This window comes from Lithobates pipiens, unplaced genomic scaffold, assembly GCF_037356315.1.
Source record: "Lithobates pipiens isolate NorthernLeopardFrog02 unplaced genomic scaffold, aLitPip1_a1.2 Scaffold_3, whole genome shotgun sequence".
Taxonomy (NCBI): domain Eukaryota; kingdom Metazoa; phylum Chordata; class Amphibia; order Anura; family Ranidae; genus Lithobates; species Lithobates pipiens.
The window spans coordinates 113,632,941-113,659,583 of NW_027507790.1; the positions used below are offsets into that span (position 1 = coordinate 113,632,941).

Sequence of the window (26,643 nt, forward strand, 5' to 3'; positions counted from 1 at the left end):
GGCCGTCTTGTTACAGGTTTAACTTTAGCGCAGTGTTTTCCCTTTTACTTTAGATTTCATATACAGTATTTGACTCTTACATTGGTATACCTTAGTCTTCAGAATAGTGGATAGCTAAGCACTGGATTAACATATCACAATATTTCGTGGTTAAGTGCTCACGTACTATTTTCGGGGAGAATGGTTTATTATAGTGAAGTATTACCACACTTAAAGCCTTATAAAAGTTTTAGATCTTTTCTAAACAGGTCTGGTCTTCAAGCATCTGGTCCCCTGTAATTTTAATATCCTCTGGCATGCTTTTGCCATTGTAAATCTATGGCCCTTTTCACACTAAAGCAGTGCAGTTCGATTGCACTGAGGGTGTAGGGCAGTGTACCCATGTGTTAAGTGCAGGTTAACTGCATTTAGTATTACAGAATATTTATGCTATTAACTGGATGGTAAAGGGTCTAACCAAATAGAAATGCATATGCTTGACTGTACCTATCTAATATTCTTACATTTTCCTAGGAGATTTTATTTAATGCATTTTTTTTTTTTGAGAGTGAACAGCTTAATATTTCATTTTTAATGGGTTGTAATTGGGACGCGGTGTCACAACTCATCATCAATCCAGGCATAAACTTTACAATTTTTATTTTTTTATGACGGGCACAGCTTTGCAATATGTTATCAGTTGCTCTAGTCTCCCCCTCTATTGCTGCCATTCAAACACAACATGTGAGAGGCCACTATTTGTGCGGGCAGAGCTATTAATTGGCTGGCTCTTTCTGTCACCTGTTTGACAGGAACCACGTTACCTGCTTCGGTGGTTTTGTTCAGATGCTGGCAGTGTGTAAGTAACGAAAACACAATTTTTCCTGTTAGATTAGATCACCGGACAGCAAAGGTAATAGTGAGGCAGTAGTCAGATTATGTTAAGGATTAGGATTACTTTAAGATGAAATCAGGGTGGGTTGTTAAATGCGGAAGTCAAAGTGTCCATAAAATAGCTTAGAAGGCAACAACACCACTAGGTGCAGAAAAAAAATTGAAAGCAATTACCCACCACTGCCAGACAGAATACCAGGTGCAAAGATGAATATGTGTAGCACACAAATATAGTAAAAGACAAAATTAGACATACTTTTCAGATCAGTTTCAATAGTTTAACTGTCCCATTCAATGACTATGCTGAGCAGACAACTCATTTATAGCATAAGAAACATCTATTGTTGGCACTGGTAAGACAGAATGCATGTTCTTTTATTTTAAGGCACTATCTAATCTGAAGTCAACGGTGGGTTTCTCGAGGTTCCAAGAGACGTGAATTCATCCTATAACCTCTGTCCAGCTGATATACACAATGATGGATTCAAGTTATTAACTGATCAAAAAGAGATGGATGGTCTTCTGCTCTCTCTAATCTACATCATCATCTTGATTCATTTAAAGATAGGCTGTACACTTAACAAGAGAAGTTAAGGCTCCAATAGAATCAGCCGTATAATCTGAACCGCCGCACTGAGCCCAAATCAATCAATACATTCACTTGTATGGGAAAAGGACTGTTAAGTACTTACAAGCGGGGCCATTAATATTATTTAAGACAACGTTCAAAGTTTTTAATAGGAACCCTGAAAGGGCTGGTATTTTCTGCTGGGATCAGATACTATACAGAAAGACTTCAGCTTCAATGTTTCCTCTTCCCCTCTGTTATGTGCTTTTAGCCTCCATTATCACAGAAAAACCAAATGTGGCTCCACAGGGACAAGCTATTCCTATTTTGTCTTATATTTTTCTATTTAAACAGCATTACAAAGGAAATCAATACAGATAATTGCAAGAAAAACTAGATCAAGCAATTTTTCAAATTTATCAAGGACGGGTAGTGAAAAAGCAATGAAAACCTGTGCCCACGCCATAGTGCTACTGTGCATTTGAAATGTTTGTAGAATTTCTTTTAACACATTATTTACACTTATAGCCAGCTCTTTGTAATACTGGATGTTAAAACATATTTAACTTTATAACTTAGAAGAAACATTTCAGTCCTAAAGAGGACGTGGACGTGAAACCATTCCCAAAAAAAGATAGGCAAAGGACTTGTCACTAGTATTGCCTGTGGTCTCTCCCTGTAGCTTATGTTTTCCACATTACTGACTTACTAGATCTTATTTTACACTGAATCTCTGTTTGGAAGCCATCTTGGTATAAAAGCAGGACTTTGCCTTCTCATTGCAGATGACCTCCTTGGAGATTGGTGATCTGATGGCAATAAGCAGCAGGGGAACTGAGAACGCAGACCTACCAAATGGTTGAAGCAGCAAGATCCTGGCACTGCAGATCCTCAGGCACAGCTTGTTCTCCAGCAAGAAGAGTGAGTAGCATAACAGTTACATAGTCCAATCTCTATCCTAGCAGTCAGAGGCAGAGTTTGGCAATTGCCAATCTTATAATCTTACATTAGCAGAGGGAGTGGTTCTCATATGATCTCACTGCCAAATCTCACTCCAAATCTTGCAAGACTAGCAGTCACGGCAGTCACAGTGTAGACAACTCACACTGCAGATATGCAGCTACAAAGCACTATTTTCCAGGAGTTATTTTAGGCAAAGCATACATTCTTTTAGTACTGTTTAGGCTAAGTATAATTTATAGATTTTCCCTATGAGCAAATCATATGAAGTTTAAATCCAATTTAAATGCCATCTAAACCCTTATGAAAAAACCTGAGCATCTGCTACTGTCCAGATTAAATTTGCCTTTGTCTGAAAAATGTTACTCCTTACCATTAAAAAGTGATTTAATAGCGTGAGGAGCACATGTCACTGCAGACCAGAGGTTTATGGTATCTGAGTGCACCTGTACACAGCCAAAAATTGAAGGGTCCAGGCTGAACTACCAAGATACATTGGGCTGTACTACAGTTTACCATTTCTGCTGTTCTCACCCCATTAGTTTGCACAGCAGAGGAACAATGCTGCCCCTCCTCTGCACAGCGCATGCCAAGGCAGTCAATCAGCAGTACTTGAAAGGAAGATTTTAATAGGAGGCGCATTTAAAAAGCAGGGGTATGGCTACACAAAATCAAACACACATTTATAGAGCACAATGGTGTTGAACAACAATAAAAACTCCCTACTATCACTTTGGTTTTGAAAAAAGATTAATAAAATAAAGTACTGCACAAACTGTTGCCACTATATAAGAAAATGTAATATTAATACAACATAAGCTATATTTTTAGTTTTTTTAGTGTGAGCAGTATAACCCAAGTTGTCTAACAACGTCATTTCAAAATTTCTTCTAGAGCTGTGTATCATCTTCTGATCCTTCCCTCGCCACACATTCTGCTCCATACCACCTGCAACCACTCACAACCGACCCCTCGCACCACTCGGACCTGTCCTTGCTTCTCTCGGAGCCAATGACAACCCACAGGAGTGAGAAAGATTCTGCAATCAAGGCGGCCCTGGAGGCCCAAGATGGTGCCTGATCTCAGCCACAGCGTGGGCCACAGCATACAAACAGAAGAACCCCAGGTGTAAGTCACACAAAACAAAACCCCCCCCAGGAAAGGAGCAACCCAAAGACATGCTTTACCATACCCAGAAGCTGTCAGGTGCTGGCAGCTCCTCTCTCATCAATGCCCAAGCTTTCCTGTCTGATCCGGAGCTAGCAGAGCATGAGTGGCCTAGTGCTCTGGATGACACTGTACCCCTGGAGACCTCCCTTGTTTCCACTCCAGAAATTTTTTGTATGCCTGCTAGAGCTGCACGATTCTGGCCAAAATGAGAATCACGTTTTTTTTGCTTAGAATAAAAAGATCACGATTCTCACAACGTAAAATCTTTCACATTATACAAAAAAAATTGGGCTAACTTTACTGTTTTTTTTTTTATTCATTAAATGATTTTTTTCCCAAAAATTGCATTTGAAAGACCGCTGCACAAATACAGTGTGACATAAAATATTCCAACAATCACCATTTTATTCTATAGGGTCTACTAAAAATGATATTATAATATAAATATAAGTAAAAAAAAAAAAAAAGCGCGATAACGGTTCTTGACGATTAATCGTTCAGCTCTAATACCTGCTGATGATACTGCACAGACCATGCTAAGTGAGATATTGCAGGCAGTCCATAAATGCACAGCCTCTATGGATGATCTTAAAGAATGTTTTGGAAACAGTTCCACTTCTCCTCCAAGACATCCAAATAAAACTGAGAGAGACCCACGGCTGTGGAGGTCCAGGTCAGTGATTTGGAAGATAAGATGCACACCCTTACCAGAGATGCCCAGCAGATCATCCAGAACAACAGAGCTGATGATATTGAAAATCACAAGGCATATCACTCCACCCACTCCTCTTACTCTTGTGGGGTGAGGGTCCTCATATACAAAACCCTGGTATACCAAGAGCTGGACTCTATATTGGACTCCTCTGATCACTTTGTATTCCTTTATTGTAAACTGTACACTTTAATGTTAATCTTGGAATTTGTCTAAATCCCTTCTCCGTTCTCCAAAGAAATATTACAACTGCTACTGTCGTATCTGGCTGACAAACATGACATTCCAGTTTTGATCATGAGAGATTTCAATGGCTATCTTGATCCCCAAATAGATAGGCATCCTCCAGTCTCAAACCTCTCTAGGAGAGGGGAACTACCCTTAGCCGTCTTCTAGTGGAGGTGGGATGGATTGACGTCTGGCGTATTTGTAACCCCAATGCCCGGCAATACTCTTGCTTCTCTAAGATGCATAGATTGCTCTCATGCACAGACCTCTGTATAGGCACATCCCACATATCTAATTATATCTCTAAAATAGAGCATTTTCCCCAGGTGGTGTCAGATCACTCTTTTGATGGCTGACTACCAGGCTACCAACTACTATGCCAAGGGCCCCGTAGAGGCTGAACGCCTTCAGGCTTAAGCATTTCCGCTCCTAAGAGCGCATAACCCCTCACATTGACCTTTTTTTAAGCACCCATTCACATTATGAAGAGGTTAGGCCTGTTTCTTCCCCACGTGTAAAGCCCCTGGGGATGATGCTACTCCTATGGAGGTGTATAATGCCTATATGGAGATGATCCTACCCAGGTTGCTAATGGTTTTCAATACCCTGTTAAGGCGGGCTACTTTTCTTAATTTTATATTTTTTTTATTAAATCAAGATACTTTTTTTTTAATGAAATTTTTTTTTTTCACAATTTACAAAACAATAAAAAAAAAGTAAAAACACAAAAAGCAAAAAAACAAACAAAAAAAAAAAAACACTACTACATACAACATAGGTCCATTAAACAAATGATTTTACTATAAAAAAAATAAATCTAAAAAGACTTGCACCTTACAGATTATATGATCACTGTTACTTAAGACCCTTTACTATAACATTGATAATTACATTCTTCAAATATAAAAAATTAGCAACAATATAATGTAAACCAATATATTTTGATTTCAAGACCAAATTAACATCTGGAATAAACTTAAAATGCACCTGGCTGGGAAAACTAACCTAATTAAATTGATACTAGGCTCCAACTTTTATATGTCCTTCATATTACTCTGTAGTCATCCCACTAATAATATTTTGGGTGGTAAACTCCCTTTTTAGGCTACTGCTCTGCAATGCATGCTCCCCTGGATCAGTTGCAGTTTCCTAAAGATGGTGGGGACCTAGCACTTACAAACCCCTGGATTTACTACACAGCTGCCCAACTCCAGCACGTAATAGGTTCCATGTTCCCTACCCCCAACAGCTCCTCTGCTCGCATGTTGCATGCTGGTACTGATGCAAACTCCATTCCAGAAGGCCTGGAGGCCCAATTGTTCCAGAAACCTAAAAAGCTAATGCCTACCTATGTGGATTTATTACAGACTTTTTGGAGTGACAAACAACTGCAACGAGTGACAGGATTTACTGCATACAGCCCGATCTCGGGTAATAGAACTTATAGTGAACAAAACAAAAATTTAGCAAGGGCTCAGATGGCGTGCCTTAGGAGTAACACTTTTCACAGGTTTTTCAGAATGAGAAACTGCTGTCTTTTCAAGATCTCCAGCACAAATTTGCCTTACCGTCCTATATGACCTATTACTACCTACAATTAAGTCATGCAGTTAAGGCCCAGGGTGTTGAAGTGGAATGGGTGCTTTCACCCATCCCCATCTTCCACCTACACCAGTCTGTGACCGAAACAAGAGGCTTTATCTCCCAGTGTTACCACATGCTCTTGATGGAATATCTGAAGGCATACCCTACAAGAGCATGAGGATGTGGGCTCATTGACAGGCAATCGTGGGAGGAGGCTTTTCAGTTGGCTAATATATGCTCTCTTAACGTATCTCAGATGGTATCCCAGTTGTGCATTCTATTTAGAGCACACTATACCCCAGGGAAGCTCCAGGATGGGCAGCCTGCCTGACTTGCTACGTGGTAAATGCAGACAAATGCCTGGGATCTTAATTATCTCCTCTGGCGGTGCCCAAAACTCCATTGATACTGGAGTAAGGTCCTCTCCACGCACAATGGAGTATTCCAGGCAACTGTTCCCTTGAATCCTATTTACTGCTTACTTTGAATTCTTGAGGAGGTGATCCCAGAGAAGATGACCAGAGTAGCCTGCACTAGGGTGCTATTTCAGGCTAGGAAAGTAATTCTTCTAGGCTGTAAATCTGCAACCAGTTAAAACACGGGTCTCTAAACCAATAAATGTTTAAAAATTATGAAGAATCACACATAATATTTCACTAAGTAAGCATAAACATTAAAGTGCATCAATGTATTATAAACAGAATATGTCAGTATACGAAAATTTATGTGCAAAGAGCTAGAACAATAAAGTGCTAGTGCTCTTCCAATAACCAAAAGCCAGATGAAAGTCTCATAAATCATATAAGGAATCAACTTTGAAACTTCAGTGATGACGACTCCCAGTGTTGCAAATCATTCAATGTGCAACTAAAGTGTTGTGGTCCTTCACCCTTATGCACTCACCAGATAGCTAATGGGCATTAGCATAGAATGTTAGCCGTTCATACAAGCACATGGGCAGAAAGGCAACAGTAACTCAAATAACCACTCGTTACAACAAAGGTAAGCAGAATATGATCTCTGAACACACAACACATCAAACCTTGAAGCAGATGGGCTACAGCAGCAGAAGACCATACCAGGTGCCACTCCTGTCAGCTAAGAACAGAAAACTGGGGCTACAATTGGCACAGGCTCACCAAAATTGGACGATAGAAGATTGGAAAAACGTTGCCTAGCCTAACAAGTCTGGATTTCAGTTGCAACTTTCAGATGGTAGGGTCAGAATTTGGCATAAACATGAAAGAATGGATCCACCCTGCCTTGTATAAACTGTTTGGTGGTGTAATGGTGTGGGGGATATTTTCTTGGCACACTTTGGGCCCTTTAGTACCAAATGAGCATCATTTAAACACTACGGCCTACCTGAGTATTGTTGCTGACCAGAGCCATCCCTTTATGACTAGTGTACCCATCTTAGGATGACTACTTCCAGCAGAATAATGCACCATGTCACAAAGCTCAAATCAACTCAAACTGGTTTCTTGAACAGGACAATGCGTTTACTTCACTCCAATGGCATCCACAGTCACCAGATCTCAATCCAAAAGAGCACCTTTGGGATATGGTGGAATGGGAAATTCGCATCATGGATGTGCAGCTGATAAATCTGCAGGTTATTGGGTATACTAGCAAGGTATACCCAATAAAGGGGCTGGTGAGTGTAGTACAGTATTTATTTCTTAAAATGAGCCATATAAAATATTATACAGATTCCACATACAAACAACCAAAATAAAATCCGCTTAGACTTACTAAGATGGCCACCGACCTAGAAACCAGAAGCGGCAGCGTGACGTCAGCACACAAGGCCCCACCAAACATGTTTTGTGCGCATGCATGTCCTCAAGGGATACACCTAGATGTATCAGGTGATAAGTCCGGACGGATTTTATTTGGTTTGTCTTCACGTGGTACTTGTATGATGTTTTATATGGCTAATTTTTGGAAATAAATACTGCACTATATACCTTATCTTTGGGCTCCATGTGGTGAACGTTTTCTGCACAGGGCCCTGGTTGGATGGAAACGATCTGGGGTAGGGATTTGAGAAAGTACTCCATGTGCTTGTATGAACGGCTGACATTCTATGCTAATGCATATTGGTGATCTGGTGAGTGCATAAGGATGAAGGACCGCCACACTTTAGATGCGCAGTGAATGATTTGCAACAATAGGAGTCATCATCACTGAAGTTCTTAAGTGGATTCCTTATATGTTATATGTGACTTTCATTGGACTTTTGGTTATCGGAAGAGCACTAGCACTTTGTTGTTCTATATTTTTGCACATAATAAGATTCCTGTATACCGTTATATTTTCTTTATTATATATTGATGCACTTTAATGTTTATGCTTATTGAGATTGTATGTGTGATTCATCATACTTTGATGACTTTATTAACTTATGTATAATTCATCATAGTTTGATGCACTTTATAATGAAGCGGTGCACTTTTTTTTTAGTTTATTTTTACTATAAAGTTGGTGTGTCACTTTTTGTGCTAGTCGCTCTTGCCTCTGGGAGCTCACTTGTTTTTCTATTGAAATATATAGAATAAGTGTTATTTGTGTCACATCACTATTTTTTTGCCTTACAAATATCAAATATACATCAAGCAGATCTTTCTGTTGCCTAAAATCACACATTACGGACAATAGACATATTTACGAATGGCTAAACAGTGTATGAATGCGGACCAAAGTGCGGTAACGATGAATCCTGTGAAGAAATGCTGTCTACATCTTTGAATATATAGCGGAATGAATATCCAGTGTAAAATGGGGCTGTGAAGGAAAGCTTGCAGTGCAGAATCCTCTAAACCAGTGGTCATCAACCCTGTCCTCAGGGTCCACTAACAGGCCAGGTTTGCAAGATAACGGAAATACATCACAGGTGATATCATTTGCTGCTCAGTGATTGCAGTATTCTAGTCTGCATCTCCCCAAGGTAATACATAAAACCTGGCCTGTTAGTGGGCCCTGAGGACAGGGTTGATGACCACTGCTCTAAAAGACAGATCTCATCTATGAGTTTGTTGATGTAATGTTTTTTGGCCACACACAGATTTTACTTGGATTTCACCTTTTAGATCAACAAAATTCACCAAGAACTATGTAGTGTGAGAGCCCACAAGACTGTATATTTACTAAAAGGTTTGATCATATTAGGTCCACTACACAGCGATTGGTAGATTTTGCTGATCTAACACAACATATCTGTGTAAAATCTACATCTGACAATACACAATTAACTGACCTTATAATTTAATCGTTTTAAATGCTTGAAACGGATTGCTTAATATCACAAACCTAAAAGGCTTGGTTGAATTTGACAGCATCAGCAGGTGATGCTGGAGCACCGAATTATTTACCCAATTGTTTTCTGAAAGATACGATTCTTTTATGAACACGATATATACATGGTTTCTATTGTTGTGTGGCTGGAATAAGACATCCTCTTACATAGTTAGTGAAAAAAAGAGACAAGTCCATTCAGTTCAACCAAAAATAAAATAAAAAATACAATCCCATATACACAATCCTTCACCCATAGTTGATCCAGTGGAAGGAGAAAAACCCCAGCAGAGCATGATCCAATTTGCTACAGCAGGGGAAAAAATTCCTTCCTGATCCCCCAAGAGGCAATCGGATTTTCCCCCGGATCGACTTTACCTATAAACGTCAGTACCCAGTTATGTTATGTAAATTTAGGAAAGAATCCAGGCCTTTTTTTAAAGCAATCTACTGAGCTGGCCAGAACCACATCTGGAGGGAGTCTATTCCCCATTACTGTGAAGAAACCTTTCCATATTTGAAGATGAAATCTCTTTTCCTCTAGACGTAAAGAGCGCCCTCTGTCCTCTGTGATGACCCTAAAGTTAATAACTCAACACCAAGTTCACTATATGGACCCCTTATATATTTGTACATGTTGATCATATCCCCCCCTTAAACTCCTCTTCAAGAGTGAAAAAATTCCGTTCTGATCTTTCCTCATAGCTGAGCTCCTCCGTGCCTCTTATCAGTTTGTTTGCCCTTCTCTGCACTTTCATCAGTTCCCTGATATCCTTTTTGTGAACTGGTGCCCAAAACTGAACTGCATATTCCAGATGAGGTCTTACTAATGACAGGGGTAAAATTATATCTCTCTCTCTGAAGTACATACCTCCTAATACAAGAAAGGATTTTGCTTGCTTTGGAAACTGCAATTTGGCATTGCATGCTATTATTGAGCTTAAAGGGGTTGCGTTTTTTCCCCTTATTGAATCCTATGCATTAAGGTGAAAAAACACCTGGCAATGACCAGCCCCCCCATTTTACTTACCTGAGCTCTGGAACGTGACCTGGCAGGGACACGCCGTCTCTCTGCCCGGGGTTCTCTGCTCTTGATTGGATAGATTGATTGGAGCCAACTGCTGCACTGCTATCAATCAAATCCAATGATGCGTGTGCCGGGGGGGGGGGGGGGGGGGGGGCGAGTCATGCATTTGGCGGCGCATCAGATAACCCCCAGGAGAGTGCTTCTCCTAGGGGGTTATCTGATGTGCGGAGGAGCCACGAGAGCTGCCAGAGGACCCCAGAAGACGAGGTTCGGGCAACTCTGTGCAAAACGAGCTGCACAGTGGAGGTAAGTATGATGTTTGTTATTTAAAAAAACAAACCCTTATAATCACTTTATGATCTACCAAAACCCCCAGATCCTTCTCCACTATGGATCCCCCCAGTTGTACTCCCCCTTGTATGTATGATGTTTGCATATTCTTAGCCTTCAAGTGCATAACTTTACATTTTACCTGTAAATACAACTCCAGTCCTTGTCGCCTCTGCTCCAGCACCTTAGGGACCCAGTTTCGAACATGTTTTGATGGCATCTCTGGTGCTTTAATAGATTTCTTCAGCTGAAGGATAAATAAAAAAAAAATTTAAAAACAACATTCCATTTAAGGAGAAGGGGTATATTCAAATTTCAAGCGTTGTTGAAAAGGGTCTGAATACTTAAAGCGGAAGTCACGTGAAATTTTTTAAAAGTCAGCAGCTACAAATACTGCAGCTGCTGACGTCTAAAATAAGGACACTTGCCTGTCCAGGGCTCCCGTGATGTTGGCACCCGAGGCTGAACCGTCCCTTGGTCCTTGGATGCTGCCGTCACCATCTTCGTTAAGGGAATCAGGAAATGAAGCCTTCACTTCCCGATTCCCTACTGCACATGCGCGAGTCGCGCCGCACAATCCACATGGTCCCTGCTGACTCTGGGACCTGTATGTGTCCGAGCAGACATCGCGGGGGACGAGAAGAGACGTAGACTCCAGCGGGAGTCTATGCCTGGAAGCGGGTGCAAATACCTGTTTAAGACAGGTATCTGCACCCCCTCCCCCCTAAGGCATCCGAAAAGCGGAGGTCAAATTTTTGTGTGAACCTCCACTTTAAAGCATATCTTCAGTCGTTTTTGTGTTTATCAAAAGTCAGCTGCTACAAAAAGTGTAGATGCTGACTTAAACACACACTCACCTGTCCCAGGATCCAGCAAAGTGGTCATCTGAAACATTGCTTCTCTTCCTCATGCTAGCATTTCCACTGTGGGCACTCGGCTGTAACAGCTTGCAGCTTCAGAGCAGGGTGCACGCTAGTTGCGCTGCACCTTCTGAATGGTCCGGCAGTCTTCTGCGACGTGTCCCAGGAGAGAGCAGGAAGGGGGGGAGAAGAACTAGGTACATCACCCCCGCAACAAAATTACATGCCAAATGTGGCAGGGGAAAGGGGGGGGGGGGAGACTGCTTAAAGAGCAGAGCATTTCTATCATTTTGTTTTCACTTTGTCATTATGAATGAATGAATGAAATACTTGTATAGCGCACAATGCGAACTGAATCGCCTCTAGGCGCTGTGGCGAGCTTTGATCATCTGCTAAAAGTGGAAGGTCTTAAGTTTTTTCCTAAAAGCCAGGTGGTTTTCTTCCAGGCGGATGTTGATTGGTAGAGCATTCCATAGCCGAGGCCCTTGGACAGCGAATCTCCTATCCCCCTTGGATTTATACTGGGCTTTGGGCAACGGAGTGTAGATTAACCGCTTCCAGAGCGCCCACCATACATATACTGCGACAGGGTGGCCCGGCTGCGCAAAACAACGTACCTGTAATTTGTTACCGCTTCCTGGGTCTGGGGTCGCTTACTGCCGGAGACCCACTCCCACTGTGATTGGACACACCGGGAGCCAATCAGCAGGTCCGCCGGTTGGGATGGCTGGGCCACTAGGGATCGTATGTAAGCACCCTTTCACACACAGCCGCCCATAGCATCGGCGGTAAAACTGCACTACTTTTAGCGGCATTTTACCGTCGGATTTGCGGCGCAGTGGTGGAGGAGCGGGAAAAACACAACCGCCCCTTCACCGCTCCAAAGAAGCTGCTGGCAGGACTTTTCCTGACGTCCTACCAGTGCACCGCTCCAGTGTGAAAGCCCTCGGGCTTTCACACTCGAGACAATGGAGCAGATGTTTGAGGGTGGATTGCAGGCGCTATTTTTAACACTATAGCGCCTACAAAATGCCCTTGGTGTGAAAGGGGTCAAAATAAGGCAGATTGTCATTCTGTCACAGAGGAAGAGAGATATCTGTGATTCCCGCTAATCAGGAACACTGATGTCTCTCTTCCTCCAGTCAGTCCATCCCCCACACAGTTAGAAAGCATTGCCAAGGAGCACACTTAACCCTTTGATTGGCCCTGATGTTAACCCTTTCCCTGCCAGCGTTAATTTATACAGTAACAGTCTATAATTACATATATTTCTAATATACATATATACATATACAGTAACTTTTTTTTAGCACTGATCTCTGTGTTGGTGTCACTGGACCCCAAAAAGTGTTACTTTGTGTCTGTTTTGTCTGCCGCAATGTCGCAGTCCCGCTAAAAATCGTTGATTTCCGCCATTACTAGCAAAAATAAAAAGCCATAAAAATATTCCATAATTTGAAAACACAACGTTTGCGCAAACCAATCAATATACGGTAATTGGGATTTTTTTTTTTACCAAAAATGTGTAGCAGAAAACATATTGGCCTAAGTTGATGAAGAAATTAGATGTTTTATAGCAGAAAGTAGAAAAAAAATGTATATGTATATATATATATATAATCATTTTTTTTCTTCATTATTTTATAGCGAAAAAAATTAAAATTATCAAATTAAATCCGCAGAGGTGATCAAATGCCACCAAATGAAAGTTCTATTTGTGGGAAAAAAAAGGACAAATTTTGTTTGGGTACAGCGTTGTCAGTTAAAGTAATACAGTGCCGTATTGCAAAAAATGCCCTGGTCACTGAGTGGGTAAAACCTTCTAGGGCTGAAATGGTTAATGAGAAAAAAATAAAATAAAAATAATTTAGGCAACTGTAGCATCAGGCTGCAACATAAAAAAAAAATTAAAAAAAAAAGTGATGGGGGTTGGTAGAGTTCTGTACAACCACTGTCCCCATACATGGATCGAAATTCGGCCAATTCCTCTAGGATCATTTGAGTTTAGATCCATGTATGGCCAGCTTTACACAGGCCTGTTTAAAAAAAAAAAAAAAAAAAAAAAAAAAAATGCCAGCAATTAATAAGCGATCACAGCAGGATATTTACAAACTTTCACAGTCCTTTCTTTTTCTTCTCTTAATGAATAATAATATCCCAGACAGTTAGACAATACCATCAAAGTATTTCACTTCACAGACGTGCCACAAATTCATCTGATTTAGTGATTTGTCAGTGAAATTACAATGTATGCACTCAAGTGCCATGTTGTAGTTGTCCACAGTATATGTTACCGCTATGATAGTGTATCAGAGTGAACCATTAATGTTACTATGCAAATGCCATGAAAGACGAGCCTCAGTTACCAGTGTGAAGGAGTTACCCACTTTAAATGCCATCTGTATCCAAAGTTTATGCCTTGTGACAGGTTCACATCACATCTAGCTCCTGCATGTTTTTTTACACACTAAGGTCTTTTTCGGTTATCGATGTCAAGGCAAAAACATTCTTATCCCTTCCCTTCACTTTATAAAAGTGTCAAGCCATCAAAGGGTCATCATCACAGCTGCTAAGGCTGCTGACAGGCCATGTGGGTGAGTGATGAATTGCACTGGATGAAAAGCGACAAACCTGAAACAATACAGGTGTCCCGAGTACCAGGAGGCCACAAGATAAATGCTCCACGGACAATTCTCTGTGACTAATGAACAATGGGGTCTACACTAGGGAATCCGATTCTTCAAGATTTATTTTTCAGGTTCAGTCTAATTTCTTGCACCATTTTCTTTATTAATATATCAAAGATTATGACAGATAATAAAGAATTAAAAATATAACGAATCAGTAATTCTGTTGCATATAAACAGGTCTATCTGGGACACAATGGGGGAGAGTTGCTAAAACTGGTGCACATGGAATCTAGTGCCGCTGTGCATAGTAACCAATGAGCTTCTAGGTTTCATTTTCAAAGCTTAACTGAACAAACTGAAGCTGCACCAGCTTTTCTCGCATTTCTTCTTCGCAGTGAGTTCAGGTGATGGCCCCCTTTTGTAAAGTAAGTATTTATAAAGTCAATATCGGTTTGTGACAAAGTATGCGAGCCAGGCCTTCTCATCCAACAACAGTGCCTGGCCTCACAAATGCGCTTCTGGAAGAATGGTCAAACATTCCCATAGACATACTCCTAAACAAGGTGGACAGCCTTTCCAGAAGCTGTTATAGTTGCAAAGGGTGGGCAAACTAAATACTGAACCCTATGGACTTAGGGTCCTCACACGGGATGGATCCGTGATGATCCGCCCCATGAACAGCCGGCAGAGGACAGGGCGGTCCCTACACACAATACTTTTGACAATAAAGCGTACAGTGGGAACTCAGCGTAAATGCATTAAACACACTTTATTTTTTGAAAATGTTATAGTGTCAAGGTCATGCTGTAGTAGGTTGTATATATCATACAGATACAGTGCCTTGAAAAAGTATTCATACCCCTTGACATTTTGTCATGTTACAACCAAAAACAAATGTATTTTATTGGGATATTATGTGATAGACCAACACAAAATGGCACATAATTGTAAAGTGGATGAAAAATGATGAATGGTTTTCAAAATTTTTGACAAATATGTGAGACGTGTGGCGTGCATTTGTATTCAATACTTTGTAGAACCACCTTTCGCTACAATTACAGCTGCCAACCTTTTTTGGATATGTCTCTACAAGATCTGCACATCTAGAGAGTGAAATTATTGCCCATTCTTTGCAAAATAGCTCCAGCTCTGTCAGATTGGATGGAGCGCATCTGTGAACAGCAATTTTCAAGTTTTGCTACAGATTCTCAATTGGATTTAGGTCTGGATGTAGACTGGGCCAGTCTAACACATGAATATGCTTTGATCGAAACCATTCCATTGTAGCTCTGGCTGTACGTTTAGGGTCATTGTCCTGCTGGAAGGTGAATCTCCATCCCAGTTTCAAGTCTTGCTGACTCAAACAGATTTCCTTCTAAGATTGTCCTGTATCTGGCTCCAGCCATCTTGCTGGAAAAAAAAAGCATCCCCACAACATGATGCTGGCACCATCATGTTTCATGCTGGGGGGATGGTGTGTTCAGGGTGATGTGCAGTGTTAATTTCCCCCCACACGTAGCATTTTGCTTTTAGGCCAAAAAGTTAAATTTTGGTCTCATTAAACCAAAGCACCTTCTTCTCATGTTTGTTGTGTCCCCAACATGGCTTCTCGCAAACTGCATACGGGACTTCTTGCCACTCTTCCATAAAGGCCAGATTTGTGGAGGGCACAATTAATAGTTGTTCTGTGGACAGATTCTCCCACCTGAGCTGGCAATCTCTGCAGCACCTCCAGAGTTACTTTGGGCCTCTCATGCCGCGTACACACGATCGGAGTATCCGGCGGACAACCCGCTGGACTTTCCGAACGGGCGGACCTACCCACACACGACCGGACTTTTCCGGCGGACAATCCACTAGACTATGGCGGGAGTCCGCCGGACTTTTGAAATGAACACACTTGCCCACGCACGGAGTAAAGTCCGTTCATCCTATCATCACCGCTTTTGACATCAATCAGTGAACTCATATGCAGCCCTAGTCCCGCTGAACTGAAGTTTTAAACCTTTTTCCATTTTTGATACCATAGGCCCCCACCAACGATCCACAGTGCCACTACCATAACCCTATCCATTGCTCAGAGAGGACAGGCCCCACCCTACCAAAATTTCATCCTCAGGCTAATGAACGGATTGGATGTCATATTTTAGCATTCACAGCAAGCATACTTAATTCAACATATGCAACAATTACCACATGACATCCCTTCCACGCATTATGATTAGGCATCTGGACGTCCAGTTTTAACCACTTTCAGACCGGACCAATTTGCTGGTCAAAGACCAGACCACTTTTTGCGATTCGGCACTGCGTCGCTTTAACTGACAATTGCGCGGTCGTGCGAATGTGGCTCCCAAACAAAATTGACGTCCTTTTTTCCCACAAATAGAGCTTTCTTTTGGTGGTATTTGATCACCCCTGCGGTTTTTATTTTCTGCGCTATAAACAAAAATAGAGCGACAATTTTGAAAAAAACGCATTATTTTTTACTTTTTGTTATAATAAATATCCCCAAAAAATATATAAAAAAACATTTTTTCCCTCAGTTTAGGCCGATACGTATTCTTCTACATATTTTTGGTAAAAAAAAAAAAAAATCACAATAAGCGATTATTGATTGGTTTGCGCAAAAGTTATAGCGTTTACAAAATAGGGATAGTTTTATAGCATTTTTATTAATAATTTTTTATTATTTTTTTTTTACTAGTAATGGCGGCGATCAGCGATTTTTATTGCGACTGTGACATTGTGGGGGACCCATCGGACATTTTTGACACATTTTTGGGACCATTGTCATTTATACAGTAATCACTGCTATATAAATGCAGTGATTCCTGTGTAAATGACACTGGCAGTGAAGGGGTTAACCAGTGGGTGGCAGTGTAGGGGTTAAGTGTTCCTAGGGGTGTGTTACTAACTGTGGGGAGGTTGGGCTTTCATTTAGTGAACACTGATCTCTGCTCCAATCACATGGACCCCTTATAACCCACACAAATAAATCTATATACATATGTTATATAGATACAATTCATTTATTTCAGCTTTCTTGAAATAACAACCAATGCAGCCAAGCAACTGCTTGGCTGTTATTACAAGTAGTGAGAGGGGACACCCCAGTACGTCCATCGACTGGCCGAAGTCTCGAACAAAGTTGGAATCTGACCACAGCACTTTCACCCAGTTCTCCTCTGAATCATTTAGATGTTCATTAGCAAACTTCAGCCGGGCCTGTACATGTACCTTCTTGAGCAGGGGGACCTTGCGGGCGCTTCAGGATTTCATTCCTTTATGGTGTGGTATGTTACCAATTGTTTTCTTGGCATATATGGTCCCAGATGCCTTGACAAGATTCTCCTGTGTAGTTCTGGGCTGATTCTACGCCGTTCTCATGATCATTGTAACTTTACGAGGTGAGATCTTGCATGGGTGCTCCAGACCGAGGGAGATTGACAGTTATTTTGTGTTTCTTCCATTTGCAAATAATGGCACCAACTGTTGTCACCCTCTCACTAAGCTGCTTGGTGATGGTCTTGTACACCATTTCAGCCTTGTGTAGGTCTACAATCTTGCCCTTGACATCCTTGGACAGCTCTTTGGTCTTGGCCATGGTGGAGAGCTTGGAATCTGATTGATTTGAGTGCTTCTGTGGACAGGTGTCTTTTATACAGGTAACAAGATGAGATTATGAGCACTTCCTTTAATAGGACTGTTGTTTTTCTTTCTCTCACTGTTAAAATAGACCTACCATTAAAATTATAGCCTGATTATTTCTCCATCAGAGGGCAAACTTACAAAATCAGCAGGGGATCAAATGCTTTTTTCCCTTACTGTACATAAGCAAAAATGGATATCTTGACAATATAGGCTTCAAATGGCCAATGATTTACAATAAACAGGCAACAGTCAGCTGTTACAATATGCAGACAGAAAACAGGCAAACATTGCACTACGAGTCAGAAAACAGCCAATTGTGACAATACATAGGTAAAAAATGCACAAACAGGACACTCTATGTGGGCAATTTTGACTATATGGGGCAACAAACTGGCAATTGTGACAATTTGCTAACAAGCAATCTTGACAACTTAGACCAGGGGAGCCCAACCACTGACCCATGGGCCACATGTGGCCATTGCGCCTTCTGATGTGGGCCACGACCTCCTGCTCTGGGATGTCGGGTCAGCAAGCCCATATTGTAGGTTCCTGACCTACCATCCCAGAGTCACTGTATCAGTGTTCTGAATAGAGCTGGAACTATACAGAAAGCAGTAGCTTATGTGGCTCTGCTCCCTCCACAGCCGGCTCCTGTCACAGTTATTATGATACCAATTTCACTCTGCCTGCAAAAGCTGGCAATACCTGTAGCAATGGAGATTCCTGAATGGAAGATCATTAGAGGTAAGTTTATACTCTAAATATACAGTGTATATATGGGCATATCTCTTCTGCAGAGGTTACTGAGCTGCTTTCAAACTGATCCGCAGGAGTTTTGGTGCGCTTTCAGAAAGTGCACCACACCTGCAAGATATAATAGTCTATGGCTTAGTGCAGCTAACCCGCAGGAAAGCCACAGGTGCACTGTACTGCACCTGAACTGCGGGTAAACTGCAGCGCATCAGCATGAAAGCAGCCTTAGGCCCCTTTCACATGATCAATCTGATCGGATCCACATGTCCATTTTTCTGGCTGACCCGATCGGACCCTCCATTCACCTCTATGGGAGTGGCAGATGTAAACGGATCCATCCACTTCAGTCTGGGTGGATCAGATGGCCATTAGAGTTGAGTGGGTTGTGTCTGCTCTGCATATGCCGAGTGGACACAGACCTGTCATCAGTCCGTTCTGCTCATTGTGGCCCGCAACCAGTTACCAAGTCACTTAAGTGGCCCTCGCTCTATAAAAGGTTGGGCACCCCTGATTTAGACGCTAATGTGACAATGGGCAATTCTGACAATATGCGAACAATGCTGAGGTGTTGGATTATTTAGTGGGAGAAAACCCATGCATTCTTCACAGGGGCATCTAGTAGGGTTTAAACATAATTCCCAAGCATTTTCAATTGTCTATGGGCATTCTGGTGATGCAGACAGGAGTCCAAACTACTCAGCAAAAGCTCTGCATTTTCACTAATTGGACAGAAAACAGCTAAATTTGGTTCTCCAATCCAGCACAAATTTAGGGTGAACTTTGGCACAGTTAGGCCTCCTTTACACGGATGGTTAGCTGCATTCTTTGGATTCCAGCGTCAGATTCCTCCAGCTGAAATGAGAATAACCAATATAGTGCGGTGCTACCCCCCTATATTATGTAATCTAATGTGTGAGAGCAAATAAATACATCCCAAATCAAAAACAAAAAATAAAATGTGCTGAGGTGACTTCATAATAAATATTGTAACAGATAGTCAATGCAAAAATGTCAGATTATTATTATAATCTATAAAGCAACTCCACTATCATTGGGGAAATAAAATAGCAAATAAAAAAATAAAAATATATATATAGCATATACAATTGAGACACAAATCATATTGTTATTGAATGTTATTGAAAATGACCTTTCCTTTTCAATCTGCAGCTCTGTAACTTTCTGTAAAGTGCAATGCAATATGGCTACCTGGAGGTGTTCTGTACACAGACTGTGTATAGAACGCCCCCCCACAGAAACATCATTTCCTGCGTGTGTGATTGGCTCACTGACTTTCTCAGAAGTCTACACTAACAATAACACATGACGTTTTTGTAGTAGACACGCCAGACAACACAAGACAGCAATTTCATGTGCCACAGAATGAGAATTTATGATCCGTAAATATATCAGCTGTGGCACTAGTAATGTTGTATATGTTCAGGAATGCAATAAATGTAACAAACAATATGTGGGTTGCACCATGAGACCACTGAGAACGCGAATCGGCAAACATTTTCATGGTGCATCTTACAGCACAGATAAAGGCTTATCAAATGTGTCTTTAACCACTTGCCGACCGCCGCACGACGATGTACGTCGACAGAATGGCACGGGCAGGCATAAGGGCTTACATGTACGTCCTTGCCTGCCCGCCGGTCGGGGGCCCGATCGGGCCCCCGCCCGGTGCCTGCGGCGGTCGGTATTCATTCGGGAGTGATCCCGGACGAGGGGACGGCCATTCATTCATGGCCACCCCCTCGCGATCGCTCCCGACGAATGAAAATGTCCCGTGACATCACTTCCTCTCCTGTAATGTAAACACAGGAGAGGAAGTGATGTATTCTCTCCTCCGTGTCGGTATTTTTCATTCCGGCACCGAGGAGAGAGGTTCGGTGAGTTGCACCAACACACCACACATACAGTAGAACATGCCAGGCACACTCACACCCCCCCCTTTACCCCCCGATCACCCCCCAATTACCCCTGCCCCCCCAGTCACAGTGACACCAATTGCTTTTTTTTTTTTTGCATTGGTGTCATTTGTGACTGTAATAACTGTTAGGGCAGTTAGGGTTAGCCCCCTTTAGTTCTAATGTGCCCCCCTAACCCCCCCAATAAAGGTTTAACCCCGTGATCACCCCCCGTCGCCAGTGTCACTAAGGCTGGGTTCACATTGCAGCGGTTTATGAGAACGAATGTGATTCGCACCGCACTGCAGTGCAAATCACATCCGATCTCTGTGCGATTCGAGTTCAGCCATACAGATAGTATGGCTGAATTCGTGTCGCACCCGCCGCAAATTCGCACGGGACCCTTTTTTTGGCCCGCAGCAGAATCGGATCGCATGGGTGTTCACACCATGCGATCCGAGTTTGCAGATCGCACTGCGATATGCGAACTGATCTGGGGGTGTCATTAACATTTCACTGACACTCCCAGCAGTTCGCATAGGGCAGTGTGAACTGCCGCCGGGAGGCATGCGATGCGGGAACCCGCCGCGGATTCATGGTGTTCCCGCATCGCTCCAGTGTGAACCCAGCCTAATAAGCGATAGTTTTTCTGATCGCTGTATTAGTGTCACAGGTGACGCTAGTTAGGCAGGTAGGTATTTAGGTTCGCCGCAGCTTTTTATAGCGCCAGGGACCCCCATATACTACCGCATAAAGCCCCCTGATTGCCCCCTAGTTAACCCTTTCACCAGTGATCACCATATAACTGTTACAGGTGACGCTGGTTGGTTAGTTATTTTTTTTATAGTTTCAGGGCACCCGCCATTTATTACCTAGTCTCACTAGTGTACCCCTAAATTTAGGGGTGTCTACTTTCCAAAATGGGGTCATTTGGGGGGGGGTTTGTGCCATCTTGGCATTTTATGGCCTTCAAAACTGTAACGCCCTTAGAAAGCCTGAAGGCGGTGCTTGGTTTTCGGGGCCCCGTACGCGGCTAGGCTCCCAAAAAGTCCCACATATGTGGTATCCCCGTACTCAGGAGAAGCAGCAGAATTTATTTTGGGGTGTCATTTCACATATGCCCATGGCATGCGTGAGCAATATATCATTTAGTGACAACTTTGTGAGAAAAAAAAAAAAAAGTTTGTCATTTTCCCGCAACTTGTGGCAAAATATAAAATATTCCATGGACTCAACATGCCTCTCAGCAAATAGCTTGGGGTATCTACTTTCTAAAATGGGGTCATTTGTGGGGGTTTTGTGCCATCTTGGCATTTTATGGCCTTCAAAACTGTAATAGGTAGTGAGAAGTGAACTCAAAAATTTACGCCCTTAGAAAGCCTGAAGGCAGTGCTTGGTTTTCGGGGCCCCGTACGCGGCTAGGCTCCCAAAAAGTCCCACATATGTGGTATCCCCGTACTCAGGAGAAGCAGCAGAATTGATTTTGGGGTGTCATTTCACATATGCCCATAGCATGTGTGAGCAATATATCATTTAGTGACAACTTTGTGTAAAAAAAATAAAAATTTTTTTTGTCATTATTCAATCGCTTGAGGCAAAAAAATAAAATATTCAATGGGCTCAACATGCCACTTATCAATTTCCTTAGGGTGTCTACTTTCCAAAATGGGGTCATTTGGGGGGGGTTTGTAATGCCCTGCCATTTTAGCACCTCAAGAAATGAGATAGGCAGTCGTAAACTAAAAGCTGCGTAAATTCCAGAAAACGTACCTTAGTTTGTAGATGTGACAACTTTTGCGCAAACCAATAAATATACAATTATTGACTTTTTTTTACCAAAGACATGTGGCTGAATACATTTTGGCCTAAATGTATGACTAAAATTGAGTTTATTGGATTTTTCTAATAACAAAAAGTAGAAAATATCATTTTTTTTCAAAATTTGCGGTCTTTTTACGTTTATATCGCAAAAAATAAAAATCGCAGAGGCAATCAAATACCATCAAAAGAAAGCTCTATTTGTGGGAAGAAAAGGACGCAAATTTTGTTTGGGTACAACATTGCATGACCGCGCAATTACCAGTTAAAGCAGCGCAGTGCCAAATTGTAAAAAGACCTCTGGTCATTTACCAGCAAAATGGTCCGGTCTGAAGGTGGTTAAGTACTTTAAGTATGAACATAATGACAATATGGCATCCTTCTCGCACTCAGGGTTGGAAAGAGTTAAACTATCCTCACGTGGGGGGGGGGGGGGGGGGGGACGACATCCACCTTGTACTTCTTTTACATGAAGTTTGGAGGATTTTCCACCTACAGACAAGGGCAACTGCGTGAATGAACCACCGCTATGATGTAGACCTTTTTATGAAATAAGTAAAAAAAAAAGTCTTGGAGAAATGGACATTGTATTATGCCCATCACTTGTGATACACTTTGGGGCCTGGTTCACACTGCTACGATGCGGGAGCCCTGTGAATCTACTGCGGGTTTCCGCATCGCACCGACTCACACGGCAGTTCGCACTGCTATATGAGAACTGCTGGGGAGTGTCAATACATTGTTAGTGACACCCCCATTTCAGCTTTCGTGTCTCACTGCGAACTGTCGGTTCGGGCACAATTGGGATCGCATGGGTCCTGTGCGAGTTTAGTCCGAATGTGATGCGATTTAAGCTGTACTATCTGTGTCGCTGGAGTCGCATCGCACAGACATCACATGTAATTTGCACTGTGGTGCAAATCACATGCGATAAGGCACTATGCAGTAGTGCAAGTCGGCCCTGAATGTACACTATCTTTCATTTATAGTCTTTATATTTCACATCAAGCAATATGATTTTTTTAATCTATACATTTTTTTCATTAAACATTCTCTTATATATATCTTATATATATTCTTTGGATGTTTTGTATCTAAAGTGTTGTAGACTATTTGCTTCTCGTTTGTCATCTATACATCTGTTGACAATTTGTAACCAATCACCTGACTTTAATTGAACACATTGCTGATTGGAGAGGAGCAGTAGTCATGTGACAGTCTTTTATGTATAAATGTTCATGCTTTTTAACATACATGAGTGCTGTGAACAAGGCTTATCGCCTAAACTAGTCTGCTGCTGACTGTACTCCATAGATCAGCTAAAAGTAGTTGGATCTGTATGTGCGTTACAATTAATGGAAATTAGTCGATTAATCGATTTAAAAAAAAAAATTGATTAATCGAACACGAAAATTTTAATCAGTAACAACCCTAATTAAAATACTTGCAATGTACACAGATCACTTAGAGGGGAATGTTTTCTCTCAGCAAAAGTGAAGTTACGCTTTAAAGCCAACGTGTGACATAAGTCCAACTCCAAGAACGTAAACCAATATATTAAAAGTTCATTAGTGATGAAATCCCCTTCCAAAGTGAATAGAGTACGTGCCCAATATTCACTCTTCAATCTTTGCAGTGTAACACACTTCCACCTTGTGACGCTCATCGCTTCTCACCTCCACAATATGACCCCTAATTAGATATGAGGTTACCATTGACCCTTTAAGGGGTAAATCAACATGAGGCCACACTTCAGTAAAATGGATAATCCAGACATCAGTATTTATCTCCATATGTTCAACTGCCATAGAAGAAGAAGAAACTCTATAGTGCCCTCTGCATTTACTTAAAGTGGTTATAAAGCCTTAAGGTGAAAAACCTTCTGTGCTTCAGTGCCCCCCGCCCCCCTTTTTCTTACCTGAGCCCGATTCAGCAATGTTCAAGAGCGCAGTGGCTCCAGCCACTGTCTCTCTCCTCACTGGACAGATTGATCGCAGCAAGAGTCATTGGTTCCCACTGCTGTCAATCAAATCCTGTGACGTTGGGGCGTGGCAGAGTCCCGCTGTCTGTGTAAATGGACGCAGCAACACTCCAGAGTGAGGCCACACGGGTGTCCCCATGAAAGCAGCTTTCCGAGGGGGCCCCCGATGAAGAGAAGGAGCCTGGAGCACCAGCAAGGGACCCCAGAAGATGAGGATCAGGGCTGCTCTGTGCAAAAGCATTGCACAGAGCAGGCAAGTATAGACGTTAGTTTTTTTTTTTTAAATAAAACAACTAAGCTTTACAACCACTTTAAAAGCCAAGGATTAAAAACACTTACACACAAATGTAGATTAAAACTCATCTCACATCATAACCGACAAAAGCATGGGAATGGCTCATCACACTGGGACAAACTTAAATCTGCCTAGCGTGATGACATCATCAGTGTTGGGACCGTCCCTGTATACATTGCCTCCAATACAGGACCCCCTCAGTAGGTAGGCAGTAGTTGAACTACTAGATACAGCCGATTACATCCAGACTGGGATATTTGCAGGTAAATGCTGTGTGCGCAGCTACATGTGAACAGCATCAGCCACTGTCAGCCCATCATTAGTTTATATAGGCTGAGCGACCACGGCTCTTCACATGCCCATGGTAATTTCAGCTGCAAAAATTTGCAGCTGTAATCTGGAGAATGCAGCTAACAGGCTGCATGAAAGGGGCCTTAACATTAGAAAGAAACACCCGTTTTGCAGTAGCAAGCATTACCTTTTTATGGAGTGCATGGAATTCACTGTACCTCTTCTCCACAAAATGTTTTCTTCCATTCACAAGTACCACAATTCTAAAAACCTGAAATGAGAACATAAATACAATAATAAACTTGCAAATTAGAATAAAATGCATATAATAATACGCTAATAATTTTTGTTTTAAAATGCATATGCTATGTACAATTTGATAATATCTCATATGTATCAAGAGACTATCGTTAAATGCCCATTTCTTTTGTCTTTTGCTAGATTACATAAAAGAACACAGTGCTTTAAAAATATCTTCCATGTACAACTGTGAATCAAACACCCTATCAAACACCCTATTCTTATCTATTACAAACAGTTACAGTAATCTATCACAAAGGATCACTAGCTAAAAAAGGAAATCCCCAGATTCTGACCCCCAGATACTTCCATGGGTGGGAACCTCTCCCCTTCAAGGATGTACAATGAAGTGATTATTTCCTATAAATATCCTAATTCAGACATTTGCTTACATTATATCGTACTACCTTTTTGTAGGCTGCAGTAACTAATGGTATGGTCTATATGTAGGGCTAATGAAATGAGTGTTTACCAGCAGATGAGCCCTCTAATTGCAGCTTCCAAGGCCATTACGGCTCTGTTCACACTGATGAAGCTTGTCATACAACTTTCAACACATAGTCATATGACAAGTTGCAGCCCATTGATTGCAATGGTACCAGTTCCAATTAATGCAACTACTACTTTGATGTGACTTTCTAGCAACTTAAACATCAGTGTGTAAAAGTTGCATCAAAGTTGCACTAGTGTGCACCGGAAGCTGCAATTACAGGTGTCACCTGCTGGTAAACACTAGTACTGCAATTTCATTAGCCTTACATATAGAACACATCGTTAGTTACTGCAGCCTACAAGCAGGTAAAACCTTGTAATGTAAGTGAATGTCTGAATGAGGATATTTATAGGAAATAAAAAAATCACTTAATTTTACATACTTTTTAAAAAAGTTTTACAACAGATGCGCCTACAATTAGTCACGTTAAAAAAAAATCACCTAAAGTGGAAGCAAAGGTTAACATAGCTGAGGTTTAAAATGCTGTGACCCCTCTCCCCCCCACCACCACCTTCCTCCTACCCATGCTGCCTATTGCCTTTAAATTATCACAAGGTAAAAGCTTTTTTTTCCCCCCATCTCCTATGGTGCAGTAAGAGCATGTAGCATGGGTATGAATTAGGGGGAGGCAATGTTTTTGTTCTCAGGTATATTGGCCTTTATTCATTTTTTTTTTTGTCATTGCTGAACCCTGAGGTTCATACCTGCCAGCTGTACACTTCTGAGACAGAATGAGGAAAAACAACTGTAAACGCGTTTTTGAGAGGCGATTTCGAGCAGAAAAGACACCCAAGTGCCCAAAAAGATGCAAAAGAGCATGATAAAGCTAAAAAAAATGGCTTGAAACCCACAAAAAATAAAAATTTAAAATAGTACATATCCACTTCAGCTTTGCAACTTCTGTTG

General features: G+C 41.7%; 1 protein-coding gene across 1 annotated transcript in view; it reads right to left on the reverse strand.

Annotated features, from left to right (window-relative positions):
* Positions 1-26,643, reverse strand: part of SNX24 (sorting nexin 24) — a 223,717-nt gene that overhangs the window by 67,062 nt on the left and 130,012 nt on the right. Inside the window, exons 2-3 of the mRNA XM_077462189.1 lie at positions 25,132-25,215; positions 10,892-10,996 (exon numbers count right to left, since the gene is read on the reverse strand). Of these exons, the coding sequence (XP_077318315.1) occupies positions 10,892-10,996; positions 25,132-25,215 (189 nt within the window). The remainder of the gene's footprint in view (positions 1-10,891; positions 10,997-25,131; positions 25,216-26,643) is intronic.